This window comes from Hyperoodon ampullatus (genome assembly GCF_949752795.1).
Source record: "Hyperoodon ampullatus genome assembly, chromosome: 4".
Classification (NCBI taxonomy): Eukaryota; Metazoa; Chordata; class Mammalia; order Artiodactyla; family Ziphiidae; genus Hyperoodon; species Hyperoodon ampullatus.
The window spans coordinates 41,540,763-41,561,790 of NC_136917.1; the positions used below are offsets into that span (position 1 = coordinate 41,540,763).

At 46.2% G+C, this 21,028-nt stretch overlaps 1 protein-coding gene across 1 annotated transcript in view; it reads left to right on the plus strand.

Moving 5' to 3' along the window:
- ADAM19 (ADAM metallopeptidase domain 19) overlaps positions 1–20,527 on the plus strand; it is a gene marked incomplete at both ends in the record, with an annotated part of 84,507 nt that extends 63,980 nt beyond the window's left edge. Inside the window, 10 exons of the mRNA XM_079701928.1 lie at positions 2,482–2,571; positions 4,975–5,170; positions 6,468–6,576; positions 7,792–7,996; positions 8,732–8,809; positions 8,923–9,031; positions 10,070–10,214; positions 11,270–11,354; positions 11,643–11,867; positions 20,408–20,527. Coding sequence (XP_079558054.1) covers positions 2,482–2,571; positions 4,975–5,170; positions 6,468–6,576; positions 7,792–7,996; positions 8,732–8,809; positions 8,923–9,031; positions 10,070–10,214; positions 11,270–11,354; positions 11,643–11,867; positions 20,408–20,527 — 1,362 coding nt within the window. The remainder of the gene's footprint in view (positions 1–2,481; positions 2,572–4,974; positions 5,171–6,467; positions 6,577–7,791; positions 7,997–8,731; positions 8,810–8,922; positions 9,032–10,069; positions 10,215–11,269; positions 11,355–11,642; positions 11,868–20,407) is intronic.
- Between the last annotated feature and the right edge of the window lie 501 nt (positions 20,528–21,028).

A 21,028-nucleotide genomic window follows, 5' to 3' on the forward strand; every position in this document is an offset into this window, starting at 1 on the left:
AACAAATATTTACTGAGTATGTGGTACTATGTCATGTGCCAGGGATAGGAAAATAGATAGGCAGAAAAAATAGACATGGTCCCTGTCCTTATGGAGTGTATAGTCCAGTGGGGGAAACACACATTGACCAAATAATTGCAAAAATATATAAATACAACTGTGGTAAGTGCTAGGAGGGCCAATGGCATGATGCTAGGAGTATGTGTAATGTGAGGGGAACTGCCCTACTCAGGTGGGAGTGTGACCTCTGACCCCATAGCCGAAGGCTGAGGTAGGCGTTAGCGAGGAGCACAGGGAGGCCAAGGCACATTTCAGCTAGAGGAGGAACCGCGCCTTAGGGTGAGAAGAAACATGGTGTGCTAGAAGGGAAGGAACACAGGTCTCCCTGCAGCCCAGGGTGGTAGGAGATTCATAGAAACAAAGTGCCCTTATTCCTTCTCTGACGGGGAGACAGGTGGGTGAGTATCTGTAGTCAGGTGGTGGCATGTGTCTCTCCAACAAGCCAGACCTGGACAGTGATGGTTATGATATGGTTAATAAGCACAGAGTGGGCCCCAGGCAGACATGGCTTGAATTCGGCTTCAACACTTGCCAGGTATGTGCCTTAATCAGCCACTGGACTTGTCTGAGTTGCGGTTTCCCCTTGTGTGAAGTGGGCATAATTGTGCCTCCTAATCCTGCTGTGAGGGACCCATGGATGGGCCTGTCTCTATAGTAGGAGTGTGACAGGGACATTGGGAGTCACTGGGCATCTCATCATCTTTTTTTTTTTTTTTTAATTTTATTGGGGTAGAGTTGATTTACGATGTTGTGTTAGTTTCAGGTGTACAGCAAAGTGAATCAGTTATACGTATACATATATCCAGTCTTTTTTAGATTCCTTTCCCATATAGGCTGTTACAGAGTATTGAGTAGAGTTCCCTGTGCTATACAGTAGGTTCTTGTTAGTTATCTATTTTATATAGAGAGTAGTGTGTATATGTCAATCCCAATCTCCCTATTTATCCTACCCCTTACCCGCTGGTAACCATAAGTTTGTTTTCTACATCTGTAACTCTATTTCTGTTTTGTAGATAATCGTCATCTTTTTTAAAAAATTAATTAATTAATTAATTTTTTGGCTGCGTTTGGTCTTCATTACTGCGCGCGGGCTTTCTCTAGTTGCGGCGAGTGGGCTCAGTCGTTGAGGTGCATGGGCTTCTCATTGCAGTGTCTTCTCTTGTTGCAGAGCACAGGCTCTAGGCGCGTGGGCATCAGTAGTTGCAGGATGCAGGCTCAGTAGTTGCAGCACGCAGGCCCTAGCATGTGCGGGCTTCAGTAGCTGCAGCGCATGGGCTCAGCAGTTGTGGCACGTGGGCTCTAGGGTGCGCGGGCTTCAGTAGTTGTGGTGTGTGGGCTCAGTAGTTGTGGCTCACGGGCTCTAGAGCGCAGGCTCAGTAGTTGTGGTGCATGGGCTTAGTTGCTCCACGGCATGTGAGGTCTTCCCAGACCAGGGCTTGAACCCATGTCCCCTGCATTGGCAGGCGGATTCTTAACCACTGCGCCACCAGGGGAGTCCCGTCATCTTTTTCAATCTCATGCTGTGTGTCAGCAAATCAGGACCCGTAGGGCAGGAAGGAAGAGAGGAGAGCATGGAACCCCTAGAGAAGGGTCCAGGCCAGCGAGGGTTGAGGAGGAGCAGCAGATGGCAAGAGAAGTCTGGGGAAGCAGGCCCGGGGGCTGACATAAATTGTTCAGGAGTTGTTCCAGCATGCCCTGACTCCTGATGGCCTCTTTTTGTCAGATAGTGAGGTTTAGGGACGTGGGGGGAAGGAGGGGCAGCAGTAGAAGACATGGTCTCTGGATGCTGTGTTGGGGATGAGAAAAACAAATCACAGAATTTCCATATAATGGAATACTATGCTAAGAACCATGTTTTAGAAGAATCCATGATTACAAGGAGAAAAGGGCATATTATGTTAAGTTAAAAGCAGTATGGGGCTTCCCTGGTGGCGCAGTGGTTGAGAGTCCGCCTGCCGATGCAGGGGACATGGGTTCGTGCCCCAGTCCAGGAGGATCCCACATGCCGCGTAGCGGCTGGGCCCATGAGCCATGGCCGCTGAGCCTGCGCATCCGGAGCCTGTGCTCCGCAACGGGAGGGGCCGCGACAGTGAGAGGCCCGTGTACTGCAAAAAAAAAAAGCAGTATGGATACTATGATTTTGTAAAATGAGTATATGTCTATGTATGTGTATAGGAAAGTGCTTAGAAAAATACAAAATGTAGTTGTGTCAAGTTGTGTGTTACTGATGATTATGCATATGTATGTTTTCTACGATGTATACGTATTACCTTATGATAAAGCTATAAAGTGATTTTTTGGTGGAGACTTCCCAGGGGCCTTTGGGGCAGGGTAGGGGGTAAAGGCCCTCACCCTGCCTAGTCCCCTGTCTCCCTGCCCTGCTGCCCCAGATGCTCACGCCCCCTCCCACTGCCTCCCCAGGAATGTGATAACCCCTGCTGCAATGCCTCTAATTGCACCTTGAGAGAGGGGGCAGAGTGTGCCCATGGCTCCTGCTGTCACCGGTGTAAGGTAAGTGGCCTTTTCCTCCCTGCCCAGGGTTCTGACCTAACAGTCCAAGACTCTGCTGGGGGGTAATGGCCAGGATTCAGCCTCTATCCTGGGGAAGTGGTGGCATCAAAGTTTCAGAAACATGGAGCTAGAAAGGGCCCTTGAACAAAGTTTACTTTTTTCTATATTGGGCCTCACTGAGTTCAGATCATCCCAGAGGGCTGTGTGTGCCTCCTGGAAGATGGGAGATTAAAAAAAGGTAAATGTCCAGAAAGAGTAGGCTTGATTTTATTTGGAGCTCATAATAATCTTCATCACAGTTTTGACTAACATTAATGAATTGCTTATTAGGTGCTAGGCATGGTACAGAGAATTTTATATATGTCATCTCATTCAATCCTTACAAAAGCCCCATGAGATGTGTATTAATATCCTCAACTTAAGATGAGGAAACTGGGGCTCAGAAGGGATAAGTGGCTTCTCTAGGATCACACAGCCAGGAGGAGGCTGAACCAGCTTGACCTGACTCTGGAGCCCACTCTCTTAATATTGATGTGAAAGATCACATCATTTTTTACCACTAATATTACTATAGGTCTACAGTCTCTTATCTATAATTCTGAAATTTAGGAAGTTCTGAAAACTCAAAAAAATTTTTTTAACTTATTGGTGGCAAAATTTGACCTGAATTGACATGAGTCTAATTATAGTCTTTAAAAAAAAATCACACTTAAAGTGAATATTATATTTCATTGCAGAAATATTAATGTGTGTGATTATAAAGTATAATCCTAGGCCTTGCTGGTGGGTTATGTAACATACATATGTAATGTGTATGTGTGTATATCTATATACACATATGTATGTATATCTGTGTAGTGTCTGCTTTCTAAAATCTGTAAAGTCTGAAGCCCATCTGGTCCCAGGGTTTTGGATAGGATTGTGGACTGTGCTTCCACCTACCACTTGCTGAGGGCTCATTATGTTCCACATACTGTTCAAGTACTTTATTAGAACATTCCTTCTAGCATGACCTTCTAGCAATAACCACAAGAGGGTTATTACCCTCACGGGCCCATAAACATAGGTCTTACTGCTGGTTAAGGAGCTGGGATTTGAACCCAGGCAGGCTGGCTCCAGGGTGGGTCCTCTTCCCCTCCATCTTGCTCTCAGGTGGAGAGATGCATCCTGAGGCCACCCTTGAACTGAGACTGTCAGAAGGCTGCTCAGCTGGCCCATTCTCGCCTTCTGTCTTGGGAGGGCCTTGTGGGTGGCGTGGAGTCACCCGGGAGTGTGGAGGGGCGCTGTTCTCAGATGTAGCTCTCCTTGCCTGGCTCAGGGGAACTCCCACGCCATCTGGTTTGACTTTAGGATGCACCCGGCGTCCCCCAGGGAGGCTGTGCTAGCTGGGTCAGGTCCTCGAGTCTCAGGCTAACGCCTGAGAGTGAGTGTGGAGAGCGCCCATCTCCCAGTCCCAGGATATCAGCTTGGATCTTGAAAAGGAGTTCCTGGAGAGAAGTGTGTGGGAAAAGATGAGGCTTGGAGTCTGAGACCTTCAATTCAAGCCCTGTGTGTGATTTGGGGCAGCCTATTACCCATCCAAGCCTAGGTTCTTTATCTGTAAGATGGGAAGAGTACTAATAACTCTGACCACCCTGGGAGGCTGGAAGACTCAAGTGGAAACTCAGTGTTTACCAGTTGCCCAAGGTGTGCTATTGATCAGGTTATTTCATCTGCAGAATGAGGCCAATAGCAGTATATCTAGCTCATGGATATTGTGAGGATCTCATGCCTTGAGTATGTGTAACATACTTAGCCTGGCGCTTGGCTTAGTAATGGGGATGTATTATTGCCAGAGTGCTTTGTAAATTCGAAGATGTATTAATGAAAAAAAAAAGACTTATGAATGCTACTCTGTGTGTGTGTGTATCTCTACATATATATTAGTGGGCTTGGCTCTTCTACCACTTGCTAACCATGAGACTTTGGAGACATTATTTAACCTCTTTTGCCTCAGGTTTCGTAATCTGTAAAATAGGGATAATTATATTACATGGGACTGTCATGAAAACTAAATGAAGTAATATTTGTACTGCACTTAAGCAGGAGCTCCTTAAAGTGGCTGTTATTACTAAAGCACTTAGTAAACCGTAAATTGTTGCATAAATATTATTTTTTACCTACTTCTTAAGACTGCTATGTAGCGTTCGCATCTGTGAAAACACCTCGAAACCCTGAGTCACCATTCATATTAGATGAGTGATGGTGATTTGAGCTAATGAGGTCATCATGTAAGAAGCACTCCGAAATAATGGTAATGGGAAATTCTGTTCCACGAGAGTGATGCTCATGAGCCCTTGCTGGGAGGGTTGAGGGCAGGTGGCAGATTGACCTTTTTTTTCCCGCTCTCGTTCCTCGGCTCAGCTGCTGGCCCCTGGCACACTGTGCCGTGAGCAGGCGCGGCAGTGTGACCTCCCGGAGTTCTGCACGGGCAAGTCCCCCCATTGCCCCACCAACTTCTACCAGATGGACGGCACCCCCTGCGAGGGTGGCCAGGCCTACTGCTACAACGGCATGTGCCTTACCTACCAGGAGCAGTGCCAGCAGCTGTGGGGTCCTGGTAAGGCTCTCCTGGGGGGAATGGCCCTCCTCCCACCCCACTGCTTCCTAGCTAGCCTCCCCCTTCAGGCACTCTGAGTAGCTTAGAATCCTTGGCTTTAAAACAGCGTCTCCAGATATTACCTTTTTTCAATCCCCTTGCCTCAGGGTAGACTTCCAGGGAGAGGCAGTAGGCAGTGTTCTGCCTAGTTCCTTGATGCTTTAAATTCTCAGAGTGGGTGAGTGGATAAGAATAATCCAACAAAAATGGCAGAGGATGGAGACAGAAAAGGAAATGCAAATGGCCTTAAGCTATAAGCAAATTATAACAACTATGGGATGGGATGTTTTTCATGTATCATATTGGCAAAGACTGAAGAATTAATATAATAAGGTAATAATAATAATACTATAACTGTAACAACAATAATAATAATAATATAGTTGTGGAGGGTGTGGGAAAACAGGTAGGTACAAACCCAATGGAAAGCTGTTTGGAGATACCAGAATTTTAAGTGCACCTGTCATTGGGCTCATCCATACTACTCCTTGGGGATGTATCCTACATTTGTACTTGCACATTTATGTGAAGAGAGATTTACAACGATATTCATTGCAGCATTGTTAGTGATACCAATAACAACCTATAAATCCTTCAGTAGGGACCAATTAAAGTAATTCTGGTACCTCCATACGTTGGGACACTACAGCTGAATAAAAGGAGGCAGCTCTGTATGTACTGAATTAAAAAAAAAAACTCTCGCCATAAATTAAGTGAAAAATGCAAGATGCAGACCAGTGAATAGACTATGCTGCCACTCTTTATTAGATAGCTTATCTCTAGAAGATACACAAGAATTGTATCTAGACGGTAGAGATAAAATTATCTTTAGAAGATACACTGTTAATTAAGATTGCTTCACCAGGTTGTAGGAAAGTAGGAACTGGAATGACTAGGTAGAAAAAACTGAAAGACATGCTTTATTCTTTAAAACATTGTGCAGGTATTACCTTTAGTAAAAAACCTGAAATGGGACAGGGCTTCTTCATTAGAGAGAAGGCTTAGCACACAAACCTCCCACGGATATAAAACCTCAATAAGGTATAAAGAACTGATGTAAAACCTTTTTCTATGAGTAGGTCTTGAGGAGGTGGGGGTCGAATAACTGATAGGGGTAAAGAAAGAAAAGGCTGAATATTCCCTCCCCTAAAACTTTCTTAACCTTCTGATTTTGCCAAGGGCTAGCTCTGCCCTTTAGGGGCTTCTGACTTCTACTAACGTTGGCTAGTGTACTGATAAATGTTTCTTGCCCACCCAGGAGCCCGGCCTGCTCCTGATCTCTGCTTCGAGAAGGTGAATGTGGCAGGGGACACCTTTGGAAACTGTGGGAAGGACATGAATGGGAAACACAAGAAGTGCAACATGAGGTGATGACCATAGGGCAGACCCCATGAGATGAGGGTGACAAAGCAATTCCTGCTCTCTCCTCACTCCCGCCCTCTCAGCAGCTTGGCTGGCCCCAAACTGGGTCTTTAAATAAATCTGTTCCAGGCCCTTTTGGCAATGTGCCATTCAGCCCTAAGGAAGTCAGAGGGAGGGCGCGGATGGCAATGCTTCCTAGAAAGCTGGTCCGATCTCCTTCTGGGACCTTCTTATAGTAGGGCGGGGCATCAGCCCTCTTGGGTCATTTCCACAGGGTACAGATTATACCCTCATCTGAATAGCCTGTTATTCACCCATTCATTCATTCATTTCAAATGTCTATCCAGCCACCCACCCACCCATCCACTATCTATTGTGGGTCTACCATGTGCCAGATACTGTGCTGAGTACATGGAACATAACAATACAGTGTAATAATGGAAATGTTAGTGGGTTGAGGTGGTCTCCCAAAGGAAGTTATGCCTAAGTTGAGATTTGGAGAAATTATCCAGTTGAACAGGATGGGGAATGGTGCTGGTACCTGGGAAGAGTGTACCAGGCAGAGAGATGAGTAGAGAAAAATTCTTGGTAGGAAGAACTGATAACAATTTGATATAGTTAAAGTATAATGTTGGGGTGCAGTGGGGAGGGGGCTGCTGAGAAATGAGCCTAGCTAGTTAAGCAGGGACCAGATCATGAGAAGCCTCGAATGCATGGCTAGGGGAGTTTGGACTTTGGCTTGAGAGCAGTTTGGAAATTAGACTCCTATAGGGCTAGACTGGAGGCAGGGAGACAGTTTCCTGGTGTCCAGGTGAGAAAGGATGGTGGTGTGAATTAGAGTTAGGTATATAGGAGGGAGGGAGTATGGGAAGTCGGGGATGACACCAGGCTTCTGGCTGCAGCACTCGAGTGCATGGGGATGCAAGGAGCATAAGGGGGCAGGTTGCTCAGGTCAGGCAGTTGTCTTTGCAGTAAAGAGGACTTTCCAAGGCCAGCTCTCTGGCCTCGATCTGCTTGGGGATAAGGATCTAGCATCCTATCCTAGGTCTCAGTCCACATGGGGTCTTTCCTGCTGAGTCCCTACAGCACACTCATTGCCCTTTTGCCTCTCCCCCATCCAAGCCTGCTGTCCTGGTCAAGAAAGATTGAAGCTCTTTGGTGCCCCAGCTTTTCCCCTGCCTCTGATTCCATCTCCTTCCCTCCTTCTCTCTCGGGCCCAGAGATGCCAAGTGTGGGAAGATCCAGTGTCAGAGTTCTGAGGCCCGGCCCCTGGAGTCCAATGCAGTGCCCATCGACACCACCATCATCATGAACGGCAGGCAGATCCGATGTCGGGGCACCCACGTCTACCGAGGTCCCGAGGAGGAGGGTGACATGCTGGACCCAGGCCTGGTGATGACCGGGACCAAATGTGGCCATAACCACGTGAGTCCCTTTCTCCAGCCTCACTCAGTCGCTGGGTTGCCGTGACTAAAGTGTGAATCTGGAGCGAGGGTGCCTGGGCTCAAGTCCCAGCTTCCCTAACCTCTCTGGCCCTGTGGCTTGCTTCCTTTATTAAGCATGTTAGTAAGAGCAAGACCCACCTCATAGAATGTTATAAGGATTAAACGAGATAATCCCTGTAAACCATTTAGAAGGCTGGCTATTATCTCTTTTGTCCTCATCATTAATTATCTTATGAGTTGAGACATGGACTAGACTAGGAGTCAGGGAAGCCTGGGGAAAATAATGGCCACGTCTCAGAGTTAACTATGAGAATGATGTTATAAAAAACATTTGAAGCACTTGGTATACTACCTGGCACAAAGTAGACAGCTGTCACCATGGTCATTATTTTTAAGTATAATATTTCAATTAGTGCATATTAATATACAATTAAGTAATTGACATATCACCAACATATAGTAATATAGAGTGGAATAACACATATTTATTAAAATATAATATTTGTTTTTTTCTCCCTAATCACACAAGTGATAGCAGAATTTAGTTAACTACCATCCTGTCCTTGGCTTTTTAGGTTGTTTTTAATTTTTCACAGTAATAACCTGAAGTAGGCTGCCTTTTTCAGTCCCATAAGTTCTGAGTGCAAAACCCCAGTCTCCTAATTGGCAACCAGTGTCCCTTCCGTTGTACTGAGTGGCTTCTTCCTCATTACAGATTTGCTTCGAGGGGCAGTGCAGGAACACCTCGTTCTTCGAAACAGAAGGCTGTGGGAAGAAGTGCCATGGCCACGGGGTACGCGTGCCTGGGGTTCCGGGGCTCCTCTGCCATGGCGTCTGAGGGGGCAGGCCCTATGGGAGGCCAGAGCTCTCCAGGGTGCTGACGCCTCTGCCCTGCCCTTGCTCCAGGTTTGCAACAACAATCAGAACTGCCATTGCTTCCGGGGCTGGGCCCCGCCCTTCTGCAACACACCGGGCCAAGGGGGCAGCATCGACAGCGGGCCCATGCCCCCCGAGAGTGAGTGCCCGGCCTGCGTGGGCCTCTGCCCACCTTTGTGAGGAGGGGTGGGTGCCATGGGGGTGGGTGGCATGATGCAGAGAGAGAATGAGTCGGCATCACTATCCTGATTCTGTGGATGAGAGAACAAGAGGGACCGAGTGGGAGGAGTGGCCCAGGCTAGCAGCCTGGTGTGGGGCTCAGCCTCAGTTGCTCTTCCTCTCTCCCTTCTATGGAGGGGCATGGTTCTGCTTAGAGAGAGAGTAAGACAGACCACAGGTTACTGAATAATCACATCCTTTCTGGGGGGCGGTGGTGGCGACTACCCCTTCTTGGCTACTTAAAAATAATCATGAACCTAGGGCACATTATAGTGGTTCAGATCCCCTTGGATGAACAAAGCTTCAAATGAGGAACCAGAAACTCAGAAAATGTTACAGTTTTTTTAGTGGAAATCTAAGGGATTCTAGCTCTTTGGTTTCCAAGCTTTTAAAAAGTAATAGAGAACTTTTTTTTTTTTTTCAAGGAAGAAACCTCAACATATAAAACATAAAAGTAGTGTGTCACTGGTCTGTATATATTTTGTGCATTTAGATTTATAATTTGTGAGAACATTGAGGCAGTTCGGTGAAACCAAATGTGAAATTGTGGATTATGTGTGAAAGTTCTAATCTTAGATCAATCTATGACTCTAAGTGTTTTGTGTTGGTTGCTTTGTGTCCAGGAACATCATGATTCAGGCTGAAAACTAGTGGTAAATAATAATAGAGCTGAAACTCCTTGCCTTAAAAGGCATTCTCTTCCATTAGGCAGAAGTGGCCAGAGAAGCTTTATTATGAGATCTGTGCCAAGCAAGTTGACCTGGTTGTTGAAGCTAATAATAGTGGCTTCCCAGTGGGACATAATGTGTGTTTTTTATTATAGTTTTTAAGTTAAAGTAAGTAATGCAATGTAAATGAAGATCAAATATCTGGAGAGTGTCAGGAATACATTATTTGAAATCCACAGCTAAAGCTCAGACCACTTCTAAGTCTTTCACTTGGGTTCTATTTCTGGAAGGTGCTGGTCCTGTCGTAGCCGGTGTGTTTTCGGCCATCTTTGTGCTGGCGGTCCTCATGCTGATGTATCGCTGCTGTAAACAGAACAACAAACTGGGCTACCTCAAGCCCCTAGCCCTCCCTTCCAAGTTGAGGCAACAGTTCAGGTATGACGGGGTGCCGTGAAGGATTTGGGGTCCACTTGGAGATCACAGAGCTTTCCATAAGCAGTACCTGGTGAAAAAGTTGGTGGTGGTGGGTCTAATTCGGGGAAGGCAAATGCCAAGTACACGCCACTCTCTCCACTGCTGCCATGCTCCTTGACCATGGCAGACATTACTAGCTGATTTTTATTAATAAGTAAGCTTGGCTGAGCCTGGTCATCACTTCAGAATCCTTCTCAGCAGAATGCCCCAACCAATTCAAGTTGGAATAGAAATGAAATTTCTTTGCTAGCATGTATCTAATTGATTTGCTCCCCATTTTTTTTTTTTCCCTTTGCGGTACGTGGGCCTCTGCTGTGGCCTCTCCCGTTGCGGAGCACAGGCTCTGGACACACAGGCTCAGCGGCCATGGCTCACGGGCCCAGCCACTCCGTGGCATGTGGGATCCTCCCAGACCAGGGCACGAACCTGTGTCCCCTGCATTGGCAGGCGGACTCTCAACCACTGTGCCACCAGGGAAGCCCCTGCTCCGCATTTTAAAGGGCAGGAAACTGAGGCAACAGAGAAAAACTGACTAGCTCAAGTCAATCACAGGGGTGGCTGGACATCAGCTCAAGACAGAGTAATTTTTTTTCCTAAGCGATTCATTCCTTTGGATATTGAAGGTGTATAGTCTCTGAGTCCTCTATTAAATGACACTTTTTCCGGAGGGGATTTTAAATCCCAGGTCCTCCTGGAATGATGCCTGAGGGAGATTGGTTGATGGCTGGTGACATCCTCATCTTCTTGGGGGAGAAAGGTCTTAAAAGGGTGAAGCAAAGGTGCTGAGGAACACTCTGCTTTGTATGAGGCCAGTTGTCTTTCCTTGGGAGTTTTCCATTGGCCACCGTCTCCATGCCTAGGGAGCTGGGGTTCAGGAGGACCCATCCCACTTCCACCAGAGCAGACTTGGGAAGACTGAGCTGCTGTCGGCCATGCCTTGGTCAGAGGGGTGTCAGGCACTGGTCCTCAATGAACAACACCCCCTTTACTCTTCCTCTCTCCTTCCTTGTTACTAGTTGTCCCTTCAGGGTGTCCCAGAACAGTGGAACTGGCCACGCCAACCCAACGTTCAAGTTGCAGACACCCCAGGGCAAGCGAAAGGTAAGGGCTTTGCACCATGAACTTTGCTACTTTAACTTTGTCCCTCAGGACTCTGCTAGATTTTCCTAAGCGCCTCTGTGGGCCCACGGGATTGGTGATAAAAGACACTTTCTTGGCTTGAGAGATGGTCAGCTGGTTCTGCCATCCCCTAATGACTTTAAACGTTGCATCTGACCTCTGGGATCCTAGGCCTCTGTGCATGCCAGTGAGACACACAAGACCACCCCTGAGTTTTTAAGTGCATTAAGGGTTCCTGTGTCTCAGGTGTTCCTCGTCTTATGCATACAGGTGACCAACACCCCTGAAACCCTAAGGAAGCCCTCCCAGCCTCCTCCCAGGCCCCCTGCGGACTATCTGCATGGTGGGTCCCCACCTGCGCCATTGCCAGCGCACCTCAGCAGGACTGCTAGGAACTCCCCAGGGGCCGGACCCCCAGTAGAGAGGAAAGAATCATCCAGGAGGCCTCCCCCAAGCCGGCCAGTGCCCCCTGCACCAAAGTGCATCCTCTCCCAGGTAAGTGGTTTCTCAGCAACCCTGGGCCGGGAGCATCACTCTTCAGGCCATCAGCCATGAGGAATGACAGAGGCTGGGAAGAGGGAGCTTGCTGACTCATGGGCTGGCTGCCTTTTCTGCATTCTGGTAGATACAGGGCACACAGAGTGTGAGGGTGATGAGCATGAGGAAATACACTACCGAGGACTTCCTCCCTGGTTGGCCTCTTCTGTGACAAGCCACTACCCACCTTCCACCCCAAATGTTAATGTTCAGCTAATGTTTCAGTTCCCCGTGGTCTTTTTTCTCTCCTCTAGGCCTTTGCAAATGCTTTTTCCTCTGCCACATATACTTCCTTTTGCATGGCCAGCTCTTGTTCATCCTTAGATCTCCTCTTAGCTGCCACTTCCTCTGAGAAGCTTTCTCTGACCCCCAAGCCTGAGTTTGGTGCCTCTGTACTTCTCTCATCATAGTACTTATTCCACCAAATTGTGCCTCTCGGTATCTTGCACTAGTCGGGAAGTCTTACTGAGGGACGTACAGTGATGCCTCGCTTGTCTGGGAGGCTGGTCAAGGGGCCGGGCCTCTGGGAGGGGTGAGTAGGGGCTGGGCTATCCCCCCACCACTGGTGTTCTTTGGAAGCAGAGCTGCCTGCCCAGCAGTCTGTTCACTTGGTGTGTCTGTGCTCTGATGGCTCCAGCTCTACCTTCTGGCAGAAGTTCCTGTAGCACAGACACAGATGTTTCCAGGGCGGTGGCCAAGTGTGGTGCCTTCTAGAGCCACCTGTGTGTTTTGGGTGTGGACCCCCTCAGGTGGGGTAGGGGACTTGCCCATTTTCTTCCTGGGACTGCCGTTCTTGGGCACGGTCCAGAGGGCTCCATGGGGCCCAGGCTGTCTCTGCCCCTAAGGACTGTGGTTGGCTCCAGGTCTTGGGGTGGGGGGTCCCTGGGGCATGGCTGTGTCAAGGTTTAGCAGAGCCGAGAGCATCAGTTTTGGTTCTCTGATGATGCGAAGCTGCTACTCTCCCATTTTTCTCATCTGGGGCAGCGGGGGGATAGAAAATTCCATGCAGAAAGGGAAAGGAAAGACTGACAGGGAGAGAAGAGGGAAGGAGAAAGGGAAAAGAGCAAGAGGAGGAGAGACGAGGAGACGGAGGGTGCATTAGCCTCCTTGGGCGGCCAAAACGGCACAGACTGGGTGGCGTAAACAACAGAAAGTTATCTTCTGACAGTTCTGGAGGCTGGAAGTCCAGTAGGCTTGGTTTCTTCTGAGGCCTCTCTCCTTGGCTTGCAGATGACTGCATTCTGCCATGTCCTCATATGGTCCTTCCTTTGTGTACGTGCACCCTGATGTCTCTCTGTGTGTCTACATTTCCTCTTATAAGGACGCCAGTCACACCAGATCAGGGCCCACTCTAACGGCCTCATTTCAACATAGTCACCTCTTTAAAGGCCCTGTCTCCAAATACAGTCACATTCTGAGGTACTGGGGGTTAGAGCGGAAACGTATGAATTTTGGGGGGGGCACAGTTCAGCCCATAACAGAAGGAAAGAGGAGAGAAAGGGAGGAAGAGGGGAGAAAGCAGCCACGTGCAGACAGAGGTGTGGGAAGAACAGAGGTGTAGGAGGAGGGAGGCAGCAGTCCATTGAAACCACTGGTCCTAAAAAACCCGCACTGGAGGCTTGGTCAGTGGAGATGGTGTCAGCCTCACCCCAAGGTGCTGAGCAGTAGGTTGGGGGAGGGGTCTCCAGGGGCAGTGGACTCCAGCTGGGGGAACGGGAAGCCTGGAGGCTCCATGTCCTGCCCTGACTCCCACTCTCCCTGGTGGCTGCTGGCAGGAATCCAGAGCCCAAGAGGGCCACCTGGCCGGTGGGAAGTATCCCAAAACACAGATGCCAAGCATGGCTTCCGCTGGGCCCCGGGCCCAGATGGGGGTTTCTCAAGGGTGGGGAGTGGGAGGCAGCTTCTCTGAGCAGGCGGCAGGGATTAAATCGGGGCGCCGCCCCCTTCCTCAGGACCATTCCAAGAAGAGAGTTTCTGCTGCCCTCATTTTCGGTGTTGGGTAGCTGTGTCTCACGGGGTTGAAGGGGCTACCCCAAGGTGGCGGTTTGTAAGTGGAGTAGCCAGGACTTGCACCCAGGGCTGACTCCAAACCCTTCACCATCCTGTGGGTCAGGTCCTGGCTTAGGCCCTGGAGTCCAGAGCTGAGATACCACCTGCCCTGGGGGAATTCACGCTCTCCAGATCTCAGCTCCACCACCTCCTAGCTTGGTGACATGGACCACTCTGGAGAGGTGGAGGGTGAAGCTTCGTAACCTCTTTTCTCTCTACAAATGTGTATGAACTTCTACTCTGTACTAGGCAGTGGTTAGCAAAGCAGATGCCATCTCTGCCTCACAGAGCTCACAGCTTGCTGGGAAAGAGACTGGTATACATGTAGTGACAGTAGTAGTAAGTGCTATGAAGGAGAGGTTCAGCATTCTTACAAAGAGAGTTATGGGGGACCTAGCCTGGGAAATCTGGGAAGGCTTCCCTGAGGAGGTGACATTTGAGCTGAGACCTGCGGGGTGAGCAGGCTGTGAGGGGTGGGAGAGGTTCTTGGACCAGGGACCTGATGGTAGGGAAGTTTTGTGATGGAGAGAGCCCGCAGATGGAAGGAACTTCAAGGCCCCTTTGCCTGGGGCCCATGGAGATATGATGAAAGGCTGGACAGCCAGGGGAAGCCAGACTGTGCCATAGGCATAGACTAGGAATTTGGTCTGCATTTGATGGGAACAGGGCAGTGGTGGAGCATGGGTGACATCTACAGGGAAATTTCCCTACAGGTTTGCCATCTACAGGGATCTCACTTTGGGCTACATTTAGGCAAGAGGGAGGCACAGTGCCTGGGAGGGTGCCCAGAGATGCTTCTGAGACTATTAATCTTCCATTGTTTGACCTGGGTGAGGATTACATAGGTGTGTTCACTCTGATGACTCATCTGGTTGTATGACTCATTTCTTTTTATGTATATTATACTTTAATTAAAAAATTAGTTTTAAAGAATGAAAGGCTCACTCTAGCGGCATTGTGATCTGAGGGATGAGACTGAGTGCAGGGGTTACAAGTTTAAACAGCGTCCAGAGGAGAGGTGATGGTAGCTTGGAGTAGGGGGTGGTGACAGCAGTGATGGGGTGAAGCCAATAAGGGCTGTGTAGAAGAGAAAATAGGGGAACAGTTGCTGATAAGGGTTGGGAGGGGATGACAACCACCCCCCCCAAAAAAAGAAACACACACACACACAGCTGCCCAGTGTCTGGTTTGTGCAGCTTGACTGATGGAGGTGCCACCCCCTGAGGACAGGAGCAGTGGGCCAGAGCGGTTCAAGGACAGTTTCTGCCTCTGGAAAATAGTGCTGGGTGAGGCCCCTGGTAGAGCCAAGCTGGGTCAAAGCAGACGTGGCCAGTGGCATGACCCTGCTCTGGGAGGCCCAGTGTTGCCATGCTGATGAGGCTCCTGCCCAGATCACCCGCCCTGCGTGTGCACTTGCACACACACAAATTGTTCGTTTGGCACAGAAAGCAGCCAAGGGAGCACAGCATTTCCCCACGGCATCCTGACATCTGCCCCCAGCTGTTGCTTCCCCGAGAAGGTCTCTGTCCTGGCCTCCAGCAGCCACTGATTTGACAGCTGTCTGGGCTGGAAGCGTGTGGGATTGCATTGTCCTTCCGGGAAGGGATGGTGCTGGACAACGTGGCACTTTGGTCATGAGAATCTGCTGCTCTTTTTCATTTCTGCTCTCACTTTTCTGCTGGCTGAGAAGCTGCTTTCAGAAAATCTCTGATTTACTCCCACTCTCTCCCCATGCTTGCCTTTGAGCCATTTCTATGCTTGCAAGTGACCTTCTCAGGAAGGGGGGCGATCCAGGACAGTAGGCACTGGAACTCTCACCTGTGGAATCAGCTTCTCTCTTGCACCCCACCACCTTGGGGATCTGTGGGTGGTGGCATGAGATCCATTCTTTGCCCCTTAAAATTTTTTTTTGATCACAGAATAAATATAGTTATTTAAATTTTTTTACAGGTGCAGAGTTTTATTATTTTTTCAGTTAATACGTGTTGAGTGCTTACTGTATAGTAGGCACTGTTCTAAAGCTTGAGCTGTATCACTGAATCAAACAGAAAAGGACCCCTGCCCCTGTTTCTGGTATAGTGGGGGATGGAGAGGCAGAAAATAAAAAATAAGTAAGTTGTATAGTATGGTGAAATGGGATAAGTGATATATACCAAAAAAGAAAAAGTAGATTAGGATAAAGGGGTCTGGGAATGCTGACTGGGGGAGTGTTGCAATTTTTAAAAATTGAAGTATAGCTGGTTTACAGTGTTGTGTTAGATTCTGGTGTGTAGGAAAGTGATTCAGATGTATATATATTCTTTTTCACATTCTTTCCATTATAGGTTATTACAAGATACTGAATGTAGTTCTCTGTGCTATAGAGTAGGTCCTTGTTGTTTATCTCTTTTATATATAGTAGTGTGTATCTCTTAATTCCAAGCTCCTAATTTATCCCTCCTGCCTCTTTTCCCCTTTGGTAACCATAAGTTTGTTTTCTAAGTCTGTGAGTCTGTTTCTGTTTTGTAAATAAGTTCATTTGTATAACTTTTTAGATTCCACACATATAAGTGGTATCATGTGATAGTTGTCTTTCTCTGTCTGACTTACTTCACTTAGTGTGATAATCTCTAGGTCCATCCATGTTGCTGCAAATGGCACATTCGCTTGTATATATATACCACATTTTCTTTATCCATTCATCTATCGATGGACACTTAGGTTGCTTCCATGTCTTGGCTATTGTAAATAGTGCGACTATGAACATTGGGGTGCGTGTATCTTTTTGAATTAAGACATGACACCATAAAACTCTGGATATATGCTCAGGAGTGGGATTGCTGGATCATATGGTAGCTCTATTTTTAGCTTTTTCAGGAACCTCCATACTGTTTTCCATAGTGGCTGCACCAATTTACATTCTCACCCACAGTATAGGAGGGTTCCCTTTTCTACACACCCTCTCCAGCATTTATTGTTTGCAGACTTTGAGGATGGCCATTCTGACCGGTGTGAGATTATACCTCATTGTAGTTTTGATTTGCATTTCTCTAATAATTAGCGATGTTGAGCATCTTTTCATGTGCTTTTTGGCCGTCTGTATGTCTTCTTTGCAGAAATGTCTATTTAGGTCTTCTGCCCATTTTTTTGATTGGGTTGTTTGTTTTTTGATATTGAGCTGTTTGTTTGTATATTTGGGGAATTAAGCCCTTGTCAGTCACATTATTTGCAGATATTTTCTCCCATTTCATAGGTGTCTTTTCGTTTTGTTTATGGTTTCGTTTGCTGTGCAAAAACTTGTAAGTTTGATTAGGTCCCATTTGTTTATTTGTACTTTTATTTCTTTTGCCTTAGGAGACTAACCTAAGAAAACATTGCTACGATTTATGTCAAAGAATGTTTTGCCTATGTTCTCTTTTAGGAGTTTTATGGTGTCATGTCTTATATTTAAGACTTTAAGCCATTTCAAGTTTATTTTTGTGTATGGTGTGAGAGAGTGTTCTAACTATTGATTTACATGTGGCTGTCCAGCTTTCCCAACACCACTTGCTGAAGAGACTGTCTTTTCTCCATTGTATATTTTTGCCTCCTTTGTTGAGATTAATTGACCATAGGTGTATGGGTTTATTTCTGGGCTCTCTATTCTGTTCCATTGATCCATATGTCTGCTTTTGTGCCAATAACACAGTTTGATAACTGTAGCTTTGTAGTATTGTCTGAAGTCTGGGAGGGTTATGCCTCCAGCTTTGTTCTTTTTCCTCAGGATCGTTTTGGCAACTCTGGGTCTTTTGTGGTTCCATGTAAATTTTATGATTATTTGCCCTAGTTCTGTGAAAAATGTCATGGGTAATTTGATAGGGATTGCATTAAATCTGTAGATTGCTCTGGTTAGTATGGCCATTTTAACAATATTAATTCTTCCAATCCAAGAGCATCTTTCCATTTCTTTGAGTTATCTTCAATTTCCTTTGCCAATGTTTTTTGTAATTCTCAGCATATCAGTCTTTCACTTCCTTGGTCAGATTTATTCCTAAGTATTTTTATTTTGGATACAATTTTAAAAGGGATTGTATTTTTACTTTCTCTTTCTGATAATTTTATTATTAGTGTAAAGAAATGCAACAGATTTCTGTATGTTAATCTTGTATCCTGCTACCTTGCTGAATTCATTTATCAGTTTCAGTAGTTTTTTTTTTTTTTTTTTTTTTGGCTGTGCTGCACAGAATGTGGGATCTTAGTTACCTGACCAGGGATCAAACCCACACCCCTTGCATTGGAAGCATGGAGTCTTAACCACTGGACTGCCAGGGAAGTCCCAGTTGTAGTAGTTTTTGTGTGAGTCTTTAGGGTTTTCTATATATAGTATGTCATCTGTGTATAATGACAATTTTACCTCTTCCTTTCCAATTTGGATACCTTTTATTTCTTTTTCTTGTCTGATTGCTTTGTCTAGGACTTCCAATACTATGTTGAATAGAAGTGATGAGGATGGGCATCCTTGTCTTGTTCCACATTTTAGCGGGAAGGCTTTCAGCTTTTCATTGTTGAGTATTATGTTGGCTGTGGGTTTGTCATAAATATCCTTTATTATGCTGAGATATGTTCCATCTATACCCACTTTGGTGAGAGTTTTTATTATGAGTTGATGTTGAATTTTATCAAATGCTTTTTCTGCATCTGTTGAGATGATCATGTGAGTTTTGTCTTTTGTTGATGTGGTGTTTCACATTGATTGAGTTGCATATGTTGAACCATTCTTGTGACCCTAGGATGAATCCAACTTGGTTGTGGTATATGGTCTTTTTTATGCGTTGTTGGAGTCAGTCTGCTAATATTTTGTTGAGAATTTTTGCATCTATATTCATCAAAGATATTGGTCTGTAGTTTTCTTTTTTGTTAGTGTCTTTGTCTGGTTTTAGTATCAGGGTGATGGTGGCTTCATAGCATGACTTAGGGAGTGTTCCCTCCACTTCAATCTTTTGGAAGTGTTTGAGAAGGATTGGTGTAAGCTCTTCTTTGTATGTTTGGTAGAATTCCCCAGTGAAGCCATCCTGGAAGCCACTCCCTTTTGTTTGCAGGAAGTTTTTTTGGTGTTTTTTTTTTTTAACGGATTCCACTTCACTTTTAGTGATCATTCTGTTCAAATTATCTGTTTCTTCTTGATTCAGTTTTGGTGGGCTGTGTGTTTCTAGAAACTTGTCCATTTCTTCTAGGTTGTCCAACTCGTTGGCATGTAATGGTTCATAGTATTCTCTTATGATTTTTTGTATTTCTGCAGTGTTAGTAGTTATTTCTCCTCTTTCATTTCTTATTTTATTTGGGTCCTCTCCCTTCTTCTTTGTGAGCCCAACCAGAGGTTTGTCGATTTTATTTATCCTTTCAGAAAACCAGCTCTTGGTTTTATTGATTTTTTTCTATTTTTTTAAATCTCTATTTTATTTATTTCCTCTCTGATCTTCCTTCTGCTGACTTTAGGTTTTGTTTGTTCTGCTTTTTCTAATTCTTTTAGGTGGTAGTTTAGGTTGTTTATTTGAGATTTTTCTTGTTTTTTGAGGAAGGCCTGTATCGCTATGAACTCTCTTAGGCTGCTTTTGCTGCATCCCATTGATTGTGTATGGTTGTGTTTGGGGGTGTTATACTTTTAAATAAAGTCATCAGGGAAGGCCTTATTGAGAAGGGGGCAAAACATGAAGGTAATGTAAAAGCACAAAGGAAAGATTGTGCCACCCATAGACAATCAATATGGAAAATATGATTTCTTCTTTTTACAATTTTTATTTTTATTTGCACAAGTAATACACATATATGCTTTTGTTAAAAAAAACTGAATGTTCACTTGGACGACCCCTCTCCCTATGCACAGCCCACTCTGAACCTCTGACCTCTGTTATCAATTTGGTCTTCATCCTTCCTGACTTTCCTCTGTACCTTTGCATTTACATTGGTGGCGGGTAGTGGGGTGACTTATTTTCTCTAAACTATCCTGTATAGCTTATACTGCAGCTTGCCATGACTCTTGACCATCTTTCCACCTCAGCACGTATCAACCTACTTCATTCTTTTGAAATGCTGCGTCATATATCACTGTATAATTTTAGTAATTTGTCTGTTGATGGAAATTTTAGTTATTTATAGTTTCTTTTAGCTGTCACAAACAGTGCTGCAAGGAACATCCTTGCAGTTTCATTTTTGTGCACCTGTGCAAATAGTTCTCAGAGGGAATGGAATTATGTATTAGGTCAGAGAACAATCATTTCTAATCTTAATAGATACTGCTAATTTGCTATCCAAAAAGGCTTTTTCCTGAGCATGTAAACATGTATGCACACAATTTCTTTTTAAATGGGACCATTCTTTTTAAATAGTATATCCCTTTTCTCATCTGCTTTTGACCTGTAAAATATTGAGAACATTTTCTTTTGAACAGGCCCCTCTGGCCTTTTGAGTGAGGCTTGTGGCTTTCTCCCCAGGATTTCTCCAGGCCTCGGCCGCCCCAGAAGGCACTCCCGGCTAACCCGGTGCCAGGCCGCAAGAGTCTCCCCAGGCCAGGTGGCGTCTCCATTCTGTGGCCCCCTGCCTCTAGACCTTAGCAGACCCGACCCCTGGCAGCGCCTGCCCCAAAGGTGAGTCTTCAGAAACACTCGAGGTAGAAGCTGGGGCAGAGGGATCCAGGGGGCAAAAATAGAGTTGAGGAAACAGACCAGTTCATGCTTCCTGACGTAGGGCTGAACTTCCAGAACAAGAGCAAAGGACAAAAGCTTAGCATTTCTTGGTGCCTGCATGACTGTCCCTTAAATTGATGATAGGGGTTTTTTGGTTTCATGTGAAAGGTGATGTTTAGGAGGCTGAGCTATGGTAGCTTCAAACCTGGGTCTGCAGCTGATGAGCTGAGCTGAGCGGCCCTGAGCAAATCACTCTCTTGAGTCTCCGTTTCCTTATCTAGAAAGAGGTTTTAGGAAGCAGCAATAGCCAACCCCATCGGGTTACTGTGAAGGTCAAAGGCAGTTAATTTACATTAACCGCTGGCCTATGGTAGGCTGTGCACAAACGGCCCCTCTTAATACATCTTCCCTGGGGCTGATGTATTCTTA